General features: G+C 39.7%; 1 protein-coding gene across 1 annotated transcript in view; it reads right to left on the bottom strand.

Annotated features, from left to right (window-relative positions):
- LOC138666898 (aldehyde dehydrogenase, mitochondrial-like) overlaps positions 1–9,431 on the bottom strand; it is a 129,831-nt gene extending 120,400 nt beyond the window's left edge. Inside the window, exon 1 of the mRNA XM_069755080.1 lies at positions 9,212–9,431. Coding sequence (XP_069611181.1) covers positions 9,212–9,340 — 129 coding nt within the window. The 5' untranslated portion in view covers positions 9,341–9,431. The remainder of the gene's footprint in view (positions 1–9,211) is intronic.
- Positions 9,432–14,898: the final 5,467 nt, after the last annotated feature.

The following is a 14,898-nucleotide window of genomic DNA, read 5'->3' as shown; positions in this document are numbered from 1 at the left end:
TGAGCATGTGTATTTGTGATATTTCACCCATAATCCCCATACAGAACAATAGTTATACACATATTCCTATCAAAAGTAGATGAAATATGTTCCTGGGCATGTGTATTTGTGATATTTCACCCATAATCCCCATACAGAACAATAATTATACCCATATTCCTATCAGAAGTAGATGAAATATGTTCCTGAGCATGTGTATTTGTGATATTTCACCCATAATCCCCATACAGATCAATAGATATACTCATATTCCTATCAGAAGTAGATGAAGTATGTTCCTGGGCATGTGTATTTGTGATATTTCACCCATAATCCCCATACAGATCAATAGATATACCCATATTCCTATCAGAAGTAGATGAAGTATGTTCCTGAGCAAGTGTATTTGTGATATTTCACCCATAATCCCCATACAGAACAATAGATATACCCATATTCCTATCAGAAGTAGATGAAGTATGTTCCTGAGCATGTGTATTTGTGATATTTCACCCATAATCCCCATACAGAACAATAGTTATACCCATATTCCTATCAGAAGTAGATGAAATATGTTCCTGGGCATGTGAATTTGTGATATTTCACCCATAATCCCCATACAGAACAATAATTATACCCATATTCCTATCAGAAGTAGATGAATTATGTTCCTGGGCATGTGTATTTGTGATATTTCACCCATAATCCCCATACAGAACAATAATTATACCCATATTCCTATCAGAAGTAGATGAAGTATGTTCCTGGGCATGTGTATTTGTGATATTTCACCCATAATCCCCATACAGAACAATAATTATACCCATATTCCTATCAGAAGTAGATGAAGTATGTTCCTGGGCATGTGTATTTGTGATATTTCACCCATAATCCCCATATAGAACAATAATTATACTCATATTCCTATCAGAAGTAGATGAAGTATGTTCCTGGGCATGTGAATTTGTGATATTTCACCCATAATCCCCATACAGAACAATAAATATACCCATATTCCTATCAGAAGTAGATGAAGTATGTTCCTGGGCATGTGTATTTGTGATATTTCACCCATAATCCCCATACAGAGCAATAATTATACTCATATTCCTATCAGAAGTAGATGAAGTATGTTCCTGGGCATGTGTATTTGTGATATTTCACCCATAATCCCCATACAGAACAATAATTATACTCATATTCCTATCAGAAGTAGATGAAGTATGTTCCTGGGCATGTGAATTTGTGATATTTCACCCATAATCCCCATACAGAACAATAATCATACCCATATTCCTATCAGAAGTAGATGAAATATGTTCCTGGGCATGTGTATTTGTGATATTTCACCCATAATCCCCATACAGAACAATAATTATACCCATATTCCTATCAGAATTAGATGAAATATGTTCCTGGGCATGTGTATTTGTGATATTTCACCCATAATCCCCATACAGAACAATAATTATACCCATATTCCTATCAGAAGTAGATGAAGTATGTTCCTGGGCATGTGAATTTGTGATATTTCACCCATAATCCCCATACAGAACAATAGATATACCCATATTCCTATCAGAAGTAGATGAAGTATGTTCCTGGACATTTGTATTTGTGATATTTCACCCATAATCCCCATACAGAACAATAGATATACCCATATTCCTATCAGAAGTAGATGAAGTATGTTCCTGGGCATGTGTATTTGTGATATTTCACCCATAATCCCCATACAGAACAATAATTATACCCATATTCCTATCAGAAGTAGATGAAGTATGTTCCTGGGCATGTGAATTTGTGATATTTCACCCATAATCCCCATACAGAACAATAATTATACCCATATTCCTATCAGAAGTAGATGAAATATGTTCCTGGGCATGTGTATTTGTGATATTTCACCCATAATCCCCATACAGATCAATAATTATACCCATATTCCTATCAGAAGTAGATGAAGTATGTTCATGAGCATGTGTATTTGTGATATTTCACCCATAATCCCCATACAGATCAATAATTATACTCATATTCCTATCAGAAGTAGATGAAGTATGTTCCTGGGCATGTGTATTTGTGATATTTCACCCATAATCCCCATACAGAACAATAATTATACCCATATTCCTATCAGAAGTAGATGAAGTATGTTCCTGGGCATGTGTATTTGTGATATTTCACCCATAATCCCCATACAGAACAATAATTATACCCATATTCCTATCAGAAGTAGATGAAGTATGTTCCTGGGCATGTGTATTTGTGATATTTCACCCATAATCCCCATACAGAACAATAGATATACCCATATTCCTATCAGAAGTAGATGAAGTATGTTCCTGGGCATGTGTATTTGTGATATTTCACCCATAATCCTCATACAGAACAATAGATATACTCATATTCCTATCAGAAGTAGATGAAATATGTTCCTGAGCATGTGTATTTGTGATATTTCACCCATAATCCCCATACAGAACAATAATTATACCCATATTCCTATCAGAAGTAGATGAAGTATGTTCCTGGGCATGTGTATTTGTGATATTTCACCCATAATCCCCATACAGAACAATAATTATACCCATATTCCTATCAGAAGTAGATGAAGTATGTTCCTGGGCATGTGTATTTGTGATATTTCACCCATAATCCCCATACAGAACAATAATTATACCCATATTCCTATCAGAAGTAGATGAAGTATGTTCCTGGGCATGTGTATTTGTGATATTTCACCCATAATCCCCATACAGAACAATAGATATACCCATATTCCTATCAGAAGTAGATGAAATATGTTCCTGGGCATGTGAATTTGTGATATTTCACCCATAATCCTCATACAGAACAATAGATATACCCATATTCCTATCAGAAGTAGATGAAGTATGTTCCTGAGCATGTGTATTTGTGATATTTCACCCATAATCCCCATACAGATCAATAATTATACTCATATTCCTATCAGAAGTAGATGAAGTATGTTCCTGAGCATGTGTATTTGTGATATTTCACCCATAATCCCCATACAGATCAATAATTATACTCATATTCCTATCAGAAGTAGATGAAGTATGTTCCTGAGCATGTGTATTTGTGATATTTCACCCATAATCCCCATACAGAACAATAATTATACTCATATTCCTATCAGAAGTAGATGAAGTATGTTCCTGGGCATGTGTATTTGTGATATTTCACCCATAATCCCCATACAGAACAATAGATATACCCATATTCCTATCAGAAGTAGATGAAGTATGTTCCTGAGCATGTGTATTTGTGATATTTCACCCATAATCCCCATACAGATCAATAATTATACTCATATTCCTATCAGAAGTAGATGAAGTATGTTCCTGAGCATGTGTATTTGTGATATTTCACCCATAATCCCCATACAGAACAATAATTATACTCATATTCCTATCAGAAGTAGATGAAGTATGTTCCTGGGCATGTGTATATGTGATATTTCACCCATAATCCCCATACAGATCAATAATTATACCCATATTCCTATCAGAAGTAGATGAAGTATGTTCCTGGGCATGTGTATTTGTGATATTTCACCCATAATCCCCATACAGAACAATAATTATACCCATATTCCTATCAGAAGTAGATGAAGTATGTTCCTGGGCATGTGTATTTGTGATATTTCACCCATAATCCCCATACAGAACAATAGATATACTCATATTCCTATCAGAAGTAGATGAAGTATGTTCATGAGCATGTGTATTTGTGATATTTCACCCATAATCCCCATACAGAACAATAATTATACCTATATTCCTATCAGAAGTAGATGAAATATGTTCCTGGGCATGTGTATTTGTGATATTTCACCCATAATCCCCATACAGATCAATAATTATACCCATATTCCTATCAGAAGTAGATGAAATATGTTCCTGGGCATGTGAATTTGTGATATTTCACCCATAATCCCCATACAGAACAATAATTATACCCATATTCCTATCAGAAGTAGATGAAATATGTTCCTGGGCATGTGAATTTGTGATATTTCACCCATAATCCCCATACAGAACAATAATTATACCCATATTCCTATCAGAAGTAGATGAAGTATGTTCATGAGCATGTGTATTTGTGATATTTCACCCATAATCCCCATACAGATCAATAATTATACTCATATTCCTATCAGAAGTAGATGAAGTATGTTCCTGGGCATGTGTATTTGTGATATTTCACCCATAATCCCCATACAGAACAATAATTATACCCATATTCCTATCAGAAGTAGATGAAGTATGTTCCTGGGCATGTGTATTTGTGATATTTCACCCAATAATCCCCATACAGAACAATAATTATACCCATATTCCTATCAGAAGTAGATGAAGTATGTTCCTGGGCATGTGTATTTGTGATATTTCACCCATAATCCCCATACAGAACAATAGATATACCCATATTCCTATCAGAAGTAGATGAAGTATGTTCCTGGGCATGTGTATTTGTGATATTTCACCCATAATCCTCATACAGAACAATAGATATACTCATATTCCTATCAGAAGTAGATGAAATATGTTCCTGAGCATGTGTATTTGTGATATTTCACCCATAATCCCCATACAGAACAATAATTATACCCATATTCCTATCAGAAGTAGATGAAGTATGTTCCTGGGCATGTGTATTTGTGATATTTCACCCATAATCCCCATACAGAACAATAATTATACCCATATTCCTATCAGAAGTAGATGAAGTATGTTCCTGGGCATGTGTATTTGTGATATTTCACCCATAATCCCCATACAGAACAATAATTATACCCATATTCCTATCAGAAGTAGATGAAGTATGTTCCTGGGCATGTGTATTTGTGATATTTCACCCATAATCCCCATACAGAACAATAGATATACCCATATTCCTATCAGAAGTAGATGAAATATGTTCCTGGGCATGTGAATTTGTGATATTTCACCCATAATCCTCATACAGAACAATAGATATACCCATATTCCTATCAGAAGTAGATGAAGTATGTTCCTGAGCATGTGTATTTGTGATATTTCACCCATAATCCCCATACAGATCAATAATTATACTCATATTCCTATCAGAAGTAGATGAAGTATGTTCCTGAGCATGTGTATTTGTGATATTTCACCCATAATCCCCATACAGATCAATAATTATACTCATATTCCTATCAGAAGTAGATGAAGTATGTTCCTGAGCATGTGTATTTGTGATATTTCACCCATAATCCCCATACAGAACAATAGATATACCCATATTCCTATCAGAAGTAGATGAAGTATGTTCCTGAGCATGTGTATTTGTGATATTTCACCCATAATCCCCATACAGATCAATAATTATACTCATATTCCTATCAGAAGTAGATGAAGTATGTTCCTGAGCATGTGTATTTGTGATATTTCACCCATAATCCCCATACAGAACAATAATTATACCCATATTCCTATCAGAAGTAGATGAAATATGTTCCTGAGCATGTGTATTTGTGATATTTCACCCATAATCCCCATACAGAACAATAATTATACTCATATTCCTATCAGAAGTAGATGAAGTATGTTCCTGAGCATGTGTATTTGTGATATTTCACCCATAATCCCCATACAGATCAATAATTATACTCATATTCCTATCAGAAGTAGATGAAGTATGTTCCTGGGCATGTGTATTTGTGATATTTCACCCATAATCCCCATACAGAACAATAATTATACTCATATTCCTATCAGAAGTAGATGAAATATGTTCCTGAGCATGTGTATTTGTGATATTTCACCCATAATCCCCATACAGAACAATAATTATACTCATATTCCTATCAGAAGTAGATGAAATATGTTCCTGAGCATGTGTATTTGTGATATTTCACCCATAATCCCCATACAGAACAATAATTATACTCATATTCCTATCAGAAGTAGATGAAATATGTTCCTGGGCATGTGTATTTGTGATATTTCACCCATAATCCCCATACAGAACAATAATTATACTCATATTCCTATCAGAAGTAGATGAAGTATGTTCCTGGGCATGTGTATTTGTGATATTTCACCCATAATCCCCATACAGATCAATAATTATACCCATATTCCTATCAGAAGTAGATGAAGTATGTTCCTGGGCATGTGTATTTGTGATATTTCACCCATAATCCCCATACAGAACAATAATTATACCCATATTCCTATCAGAAGTAGATGAAGTATGTTCCTGGGCATGTGTATTTGTGATATTTCACCCATAATCCCCATACAGAACAATAGATATACTCATATTCCTATCAGAAGTAGATGAAGTATGTTCCTGGGCATGTGTATTTGTGATATTTCACCCATAATCCCCATACAGATCAATAATTATACTCATATTCCTATCAGAAGTAGATGAAGTATGTTCCTGGGCATGTGTATTTGTGATATTTCACCCATAATCCCCATACAGATCAATAATTATACCCATATTCCTATCAGTAGATGAAGTATGTTCCTGGACGTGTATTTGTGATATTTCACCCAATAATCCCCATACAGATCAATAATTATACCCATATTCCTATCAGAAGTAGATGAAGTATGTTCCTGGACGTGTATTTGTGATATTTCACCCATAATCCCCATACAGATCAATAGATATACCCATATTCCTATTAGAAGTAGATGAAGTATGTTCCTGGGCATGTGTATTTGTGATATTTCACCCATAATCCCCATACAGAACAATAATTATACCCATATTCCTATCAGAAGTAGATGAAGTATGTTCCTGGGCATGTGTATTTGTGATATTTCACCCATAATCCCCATACAGAACATAATTATACTCATATTCCTATCAGAAGTAGATGAAGTATGTTCCTGGACGTGTATTTGTGATATTTCACCCATAATCCCCATACAGAACAATAGATATACCCATATTCCTATCAGAAGAAGATGAAATATGTTCCTGGGCATGTGTATTTGTGATATTTCACCCATAATCCCCATACAGATCAATAATTATACTCATATTCCTATCAGAAGTAGATGAAGTATGTTCCTGGGCATGTGTATTTGTGATATTTCACCCATAATCCCCATACAGATCAATAATTATACTCATATTCCTATCAGAAGTAGATGAAGTATGTTCCTGGACGTGTATTTGTGATATTTCACCCATAATCCCCATACAGATCAATAGATATACCCATATTCCTATTAGAAGTAGATGAAGTATGTTCCTGGACGTGTATTTGTGATATTTCACCCATAATCCCCATACAGAACAATAGATATACCCATATTCCTATCAGAAGAAGATGAAATATGTTCCTGGGCATGTGTATTTGTGATATTTCACCCAATAATCCCCATACAGATCAATAATTATACCCATATTCCTATCAGAAGTAGATGAAGTATGTTCCTGGACGTGTATTTGTGATATTTCACCCATAATCCCCATACAGATCAATAGATATACCCATATTCCTATTAGAAGTAGATGAAGTATGTTCCTGGGCATGTGTATTTGTGATATTTCACCCATAATCCCCATACAGAACAATAATTATACCCATATTCCTATCAGAAGTAGATGAAGTATGTTCCTGGGCATGTGTATTTGTGATATTTCACCCATAATCCCCATACAGAACATAATTATACTCATATTCCTATCAGAAGTAGATGAAGTATGTTCCTGGACGTGTATTTGTGATATTTCACCCATAATCCCCATACAGAACAATAGATATACCCATATTCCTATCAGAAGAAGATGAAATATGTTCCTGGGCATGTGTATTTGTGATATTTCACCCATAATCCCCATACAGATCAATAATTATACTCATATTCCTATCAGAAGTAGATGAAGTATGTTCCTGGGCATGTGTATTTGTGATATTTCACCCATAATCCCCATACAGATCAATAATTATACTCATATTCCTATCAGAAGTAGATGAAGTATGTTCCTGGACGTGTATTTGTGATATTTCACCCATAATCCCCATACAGATCAATAGATATACCCATATTCCTATTAGAAGTAGATGAAGTATGTTCCTGGACGTGTATTTGTGATATTTCACCCATAATCCCCATACAGAACAATAGATATACCCATATTCCTATCAGAAGAAGATGAAATATGTTCCTGGGCATGTGTATTTGTGATATTTCACCCATAATCCCCATACAGAACAATAGATATACCCATATTCCTATCAGAAGTAGATGAAGTATGTTCCTGGGCATGTGTATTTGTGATATTTCACCCATAATCCCCATACAGAACAATAGATATACCCATATTCCTATCAGAAGAAGATGAAGTATGTTCATGAGCATGTGTATTTGTGATATTTCACCCATAATCCCCATACAGAACAATAGATATACCCATAGTCCTATGAGATGTTGATGAGATATATCACCAGGCGTGTGTAACCCGATATTCTACACATAATCCCATATAGTTACAATCTTTTTTTCCCTGGTTCTATTATTAAACTTTAATCCAGCCCTGTGGATGTTCTGATTCATTTAAGTATTTCCATTGAATTCCCTTCTTCCTATATTACAAGAAGTTCATTTCCTGGGCTGCATTTGTAAAATGTGCTGCCATCTAGTGGTGGAGTCTAGTATTGCAGCCCATCATCCCATCATCCCAATATGCAGTTTAGTCCGTCCCAACACAGGCTCTACCAAACACAACGACCTTTGCACGCGTATTAGATGCTTCAACACAAAAGACGGTCAAAAATCCGTTCATTGTGACTGAACTAGTTAAAAAAAAAAAAAAAAAAAAAAAGCACCTGAGGCCAGTGTGAAAACTGCAAGATGTCTAATGTTTATTTTTTAATACAGATTGCAATATGGAAAAAAAACTGTTAAAAATGCCGGGAACTTGTGTTGAAATCACATGATGGTCATAATTTCAACCATTTAGTAGCACTTAAACCTTTTACTATATTAAAGGGCTTTTCCAGGCAGGAGTGCAGTCACTGAGTGCAGCTCGTATAATGATGACAGTGTGCAATGCAGTGAGAGGCCCTGCCAGTCACGTGACTGCGAGTATACGATCTGCATACGGACCGTCACGTGCCACCTAGATTGTGATCATCTACCGAGATCGATTTTACACCGATCTGAACTAGAAGAAACTTTTGCGCTGGTCCCCGACACAACCATGGGGTCATTACCTGGTTATAGTGGACGTCGGGCTTAGGGTTGGGGGCAGGAATGGCAGCAGCAGAAAATCTGCCGATCTGGACCCCCAGAGGCACCGGTGATGCCCTGGAGCAGAGTTTCCCCAGCACAGCTCGGAACATGGTGCCGCCTCGTACACACAGAGCAGCTGCAGTCCGGTCACCAGCGCCACAGACTGAGCGGGGAGGAAACTTCTGCAAACTCGGAGCCGCACAGACCACGCCCTCCTGTCAATAGACGCTATCGACCAATCACCGCGAAGATAAGAGCTATGAGCAACCAATAGAAAGGAGACACCAGACCCGCCTCTCCTGAAGGCAAGTCACGCGCAATAACGGTGTCCTGTAGGAGCCAGATAATATGCGGCCGAGAAGGACGGAGCCTGAGTGGCCGAGGACGGAGCCGGGTGCAGTTATGAGGGGTGTGCGAGCTGCCGCTGATGTGTGAGGAAAAAGCCAAAAGAGCTCAAAAAACCCGTCATCAGTAACCTTTCCCAAGAAAAAACATGCTCCATGCACGAAAACTGAAAACGCACCAAGAAATGTTCCCTCAGGCCGGTTTCACACGTCAGTGGCTCCAGTACGTGAGGTGATAGTTTCCTCACGTACCGGAGTCACTGACTCACGTAGACACATTGAAATCAATGTGTCTCTGCACATGTCAGCATGTTTTCATGGACCGTGTGTCCGTGTGCAAAACACGGAGACATGTCAGTGTTCGTGGGAGCGCACGGATCACACGGACCCATTAAAGTCAATGGGTCCGTGTAAAACGTACCGCACACGGACGCTGTCCGTGTGCAATCCGTGTGCCGTGCAGGAGACAGCGCTACTGTAAGCGCTTCCCCCCCACGTGGTGCTGAAGCCGCCATTCATATCTTCTCTGCAGCAGCATTTGCTGTAGAGAAGATATGAAAAATCCTTTTTTTTTTTGTCGTGTTTAAAGGGACACTGTCTCCATAGTACACGCCTGCGCAAGGCAAGATTGCCATGTGCAGGCATGTACTACTGAGGACAGAGAATGAACTTCAATCCAATATTGCAGCCAGCGGGTAAGGAAAGGGTGAATCAAAAACCCCAAAACCCCGCCTCCATGGCTGAAGATTGTTCCCTCCAAATTCAGGTGACAGTGTCCCTTTAAAATAAAGATCCCTGTCCCCACTCCCTGTGCGCCCACCCGCTGTTATTAAAATACTCACCCGGATCCCTCGCAGTGTCCTGTCCTGGCTGCAGCTTCTCCTGTATCCTGTATGCAGTCACGTGGGGCCGCCCATTACAGAAATGAATATGCGGCTCCACCTCCCATAGGGAGGTGTTAGTGTGACCGCTATCCTATGCTGATATGGCCGCAGGTAATAGATTCACTTCATTATAAGTATGTCTTTCTGGTGGATTGTTATTCCTGTATATATGGGCTAGGTCCATTTAGATGTTATGCTATCATGTTAATCTAGCCAATACTTACCCTTACTTATATGGGCCAAAAATTCAGGTGTTATACTATCATGCTCCATCAGGTTGATTTATAAATAGCGGCTATATAAGTCCACAACTTACGGACTATTATGTCATAATATTCTTCCCATTTTATGTGGATTAGGCTACGTTCACAACGCAAATAAAAACGCACACAAAAACGCTGCGTTTTGCGATGCATGCGTCGTTTTTTGCCGAAATTTGGACGCAAGAAAAATGCAACTTGTTGCGTTTTCTTGGTCCGACACTCGCGGCAAAAAAGACGCATGCGTCGCACAACGCAACAAACAAAAACGCATGCGTCCCCCATGTTAAATATAGGGGCGCATGACGCATGCGTCGCCGCTGCGTCGCCCGACGCAAACCCGACGCAAACTAGCATAACGCTAGTGTGAACGTAGCCTTAGCGACATTAGGATAGGTCACTCTCTTTGTTGCCAATTTTATTCAAGTCCATGTGCAGTACTGGGTTCACCACTGCTGCCTATTATATATACGGTTATTTGTAGTTATATATATTTATAGTCTACGTTTTGAAATATGTGGAATATCCCTGTTTAATATACAAATAAAGAGTTATATTTTATATTATTTTGATCGTGTTGTGTTTTGGCGTACGGTCAGCACGAAAAAACGTTCAAGTGAAGGTTTTTTGTCCGTTGCGTCCACCATTTTCTACCGCGCATGCGTGGCCGAAACTCCGCCCCCTCCTCCCCGGACTTCAGAATGGGCAGCGGATGCATTGAAAAACTGCATCCGCTGCCCACGTCGTGCACAAATTTCACAACGTGCGTCGGTACGTCGGCCCGACGCATAGCGACGGACCCGTACCGACGCAAGCGTGAATGAAGTCTTAGGCACCTTTAACACGTAGACCCATTCAAAGGAATGGGTCTGTGCACATGTCAGTGTTTTCACGGACTGTGTGTCTGTGGGCAAAACACGTTGACATGTGCATTTTTTGCCATCATCACGGACGGCAAAATGTCCCGCACACGGAGAACACACATTGATGTCCTCCGTGTGACACGGACGTCTGCCAGGGAAGAAGCACTACAGTAAGCGCTGTTCCCCGGAGGCTGGTGCTGAAGTCGGCTCTCATCATTCTCCCCTACTCTGCCGGCGAGCAGAGAATGAGGAGTGTTATATGAAAGTCCGAAAGAGCAGGTGGGAGCTTTTAGGACTGATACCCCCTATCATCCGACACCTGCTGCCGCTAATAACAGTCACAGCAGGAGCAGATGATCAGGGTATTCCACAGCCCCTGGCTGCTATCGTTCGAAAATAAATGCATGAAAAACTAGACGTGGGTTCCCCGCTATTTTATTGACCAGACAAAACTCACAGCTGGGGGCTGTAAGGTTGGTTATTAAGAATAGAGGGGATTCCCACACTGTTTGTTTAAATTATTTAAATAATTTATTGAAACGGCGTGGGGGACCCCCCATTTTGACAACCAGCCTTGCTAAAGCTCACAGCTGGGGGCTGGTAGTCTCAGGCTGGTAAGGGGCCATTGATATAGGCCCCCCCAGCCTAAAAATAGCAGCCCGCAGCTGCCCAGAAAAGGCACATCTATTAGATGCGCCAATTCTGGCGCTTTGCCCACCTCTTCCCACTTGCTCTGTAGTGGTGGCAAGTGGGATAATATTTATGGGGTTAATGTCACCTTTGTATTGTCAGGTGACATCAAGCCCATGGCTTAGTAATGGAGAGGCATCTATATGACACCTATCCATTACTAATCCTATAGTTACATATATGCTAGCCACCTTAGGGAGAGACCCAAGTTGGGCTGAATGTAGCGGGACGAAAGAGACCGAAAAGCCCTCTACTTAAAGGAAATACATAGTCGATGCTTTCCTGAAACGGAAAGTACTTGCAATCAGCATAATACAAAGAATAGCAGGTTTACCCAGAATCCTTTGCAGTAGGCGGAGCTATGCAAATCATCTCTTTCCACCCCAGTCTAATCCACAGCGCTTGGAACCGCCAAGCGTGCAATGCTGCGGATTATTTTCTAAATTTACACAGCCAACCAATTCCTACCTGTGGACACGTGTTTCGGGCTTTAGGCCCTCATCAGCACAGGGCTGGAATTGGTTGGCTGTATGGAGTGGGGCTCGGGGTATAGTTGTAATGTTAAATAAACACACAGCCAGAATAAAGTCTTTTATTTTAAACAATTACACAGACTCCTTAAATGTTCTAAGGCTAGGTTCACATCGCGTTAGTGCCATCCGTTTAACGGATTCACCAACGCTGATGCCCAAAATAGCTTTTTTTGCTACAATCGTCCTAACACTTGGTATCATTGCGTTGGCATGCGTTAGCAATAGAGGTCTATGCAGAGTGAACGCATCTGTTCGCTGTGCGTTAGACCTAACGTACCCGAAAACGAGGTAAGGGTAGGTTCTCATTGCGTTAGGGCGATCCATTTAACAGATCTGTTAGTTAGCGTCACTAACGCAATATGACGGATCCGTTAACGCACCCATAGACTTACATTATTGTAATGCATCCTAATGCATGTCAAAATCGGCATGCATTAGCAATGATGCGTTACTTTGTGACGCACCCTCAAAAGCGGTTTACCGCGTTTTGGGGTACTTTAGGTCTAACGCACAGCGAACGGACGCGTTCTCTGTGCATAAAACTATTGCTAACGCATGCAAACGCAATGGTACCATGCGTTAGCACAATAGTAGCAAAAAAGCGATTTTGGGCATCAGTGTTTGCGCATCCATTTAACGGATCCGTTAAACGGATGGCACTAACTCGATGTGAACCTAGCCTAAACCGCGTTCGAGGGTGCATCACAAAGTAACGCATCATCGAACGCATTCCAATTTTGACATGCGTTAGGATGCATTACGATAATGTAAGTCTATGGGCGCATTAACGGATCCTTTACATTGTGTTAGTGCCGCTAAGTAACGGATCCATTAAACGGATCGGCCTAACGCAATGTGAACCTATCCTAAATTAAACCATACTTACTGCAACACCTAATTCCCCGACGCCCTCGATCTCCTGTAATAAAAGTAAAATAATAAACCAACAACATACCATACCTGTCCAAGGGATATACAGTTTTCAACCAGGATGGTGCCAACACTTTTATATTTTTTTTATATATATTTTTAAAAACTTTTTTTTTTTTACTTTTTGCATGCTTCAATAATTTCCATGGGAGACTAGAAGCTGCCATAACCCAATCGGCTCTGCTACATACAGGCGATGATCAGATTGCCTGTATGTAGCAGAATTGCTGACTTGCTATGTGCGCCGACCACCTGCTGGAGACCTTTGGTTGTCATGCCAACCCATCGGTGACCGTGATCACGTGACGGGGTCCCCGATGAGCATGATTTCCAGCACGCTTGCCGGAATTGCACGTTAAGTGCCGTTGTCAGAGAGGCACATATCAGCTATTCAAAACAGCTGACATCTGCCGGGAAAGATGTGGGCTCAGCGCCAGAGCCCACATCAAACGGGGAGACACGACATGCACAGTACTCTTAAATGCTGCTGTCAATCTCGAACGTGGCATTTACAGTGCGTGGCACGGGGTATGTCAATGGGTTCTATGGTAGCCAGAGGTCTGCTGAAGACCCTGTGTCTGCCATTCGTGTGCTCCTTCTATGAAGACCTGCCACTTGCTGGCGTTCATAGGGGACGATGATCTTCACTATATACTGCAATACTGTGGTAACGCAGTATACAGTCTAAGGCTACTTTCACACTAGCGTTTTTGGCTGTACGTCGCAATGTGCCGTTTAGGAGAAAAAACGCATCCTGCAAAGTTGTCTGCAGGATGCGTTTTTTTCCCATAGACTAACATTAGCGACGCTAATCCCACAAACACAACGGAAGTAATGCCATAGTAGAAGATTAAAATGTCATTTTATTACACATATACGTACAGTACACAAATAAAAGGGGAAACAATACAAAATAGCTGCCAAACACAGTGCATTGCACTCCAAAATACTACAAAATACCCATACAGGAATTATATGCAATCATAAAGCTTATTCAGCCTTCTCAATAAATCAACTTTGTCAGACAGAATAACAAATCTGCAGGTGGTCGGGCATCTAGGAAATAGCGACCACAATATTGTACAGTTTCACCTGTCTTTCACTAGGGGGACTTGTCAGGGAGTCACAAAAACACTGAACTTTAGGAAGGCAAAGTTTGACCAG

This window comes from Ranitomeya imitator, chromosome 1, assembly GCF_032444005.1.
Source record: "Ranitomeya imitator isolate aRanImi1 chromosome 1, aRanImi1.pri, whole genome shotgun sequence".
Classification (NCBI taxonomy): Eukaryota; Metazoa; Chordata; class Amphibia; order Anura; family Dendrobatidae; genus Ranitomeya; species Ranitomeya imitator.
This window is presented reverse-complemented; position numbering and strand designations above follow the sequence as displayed.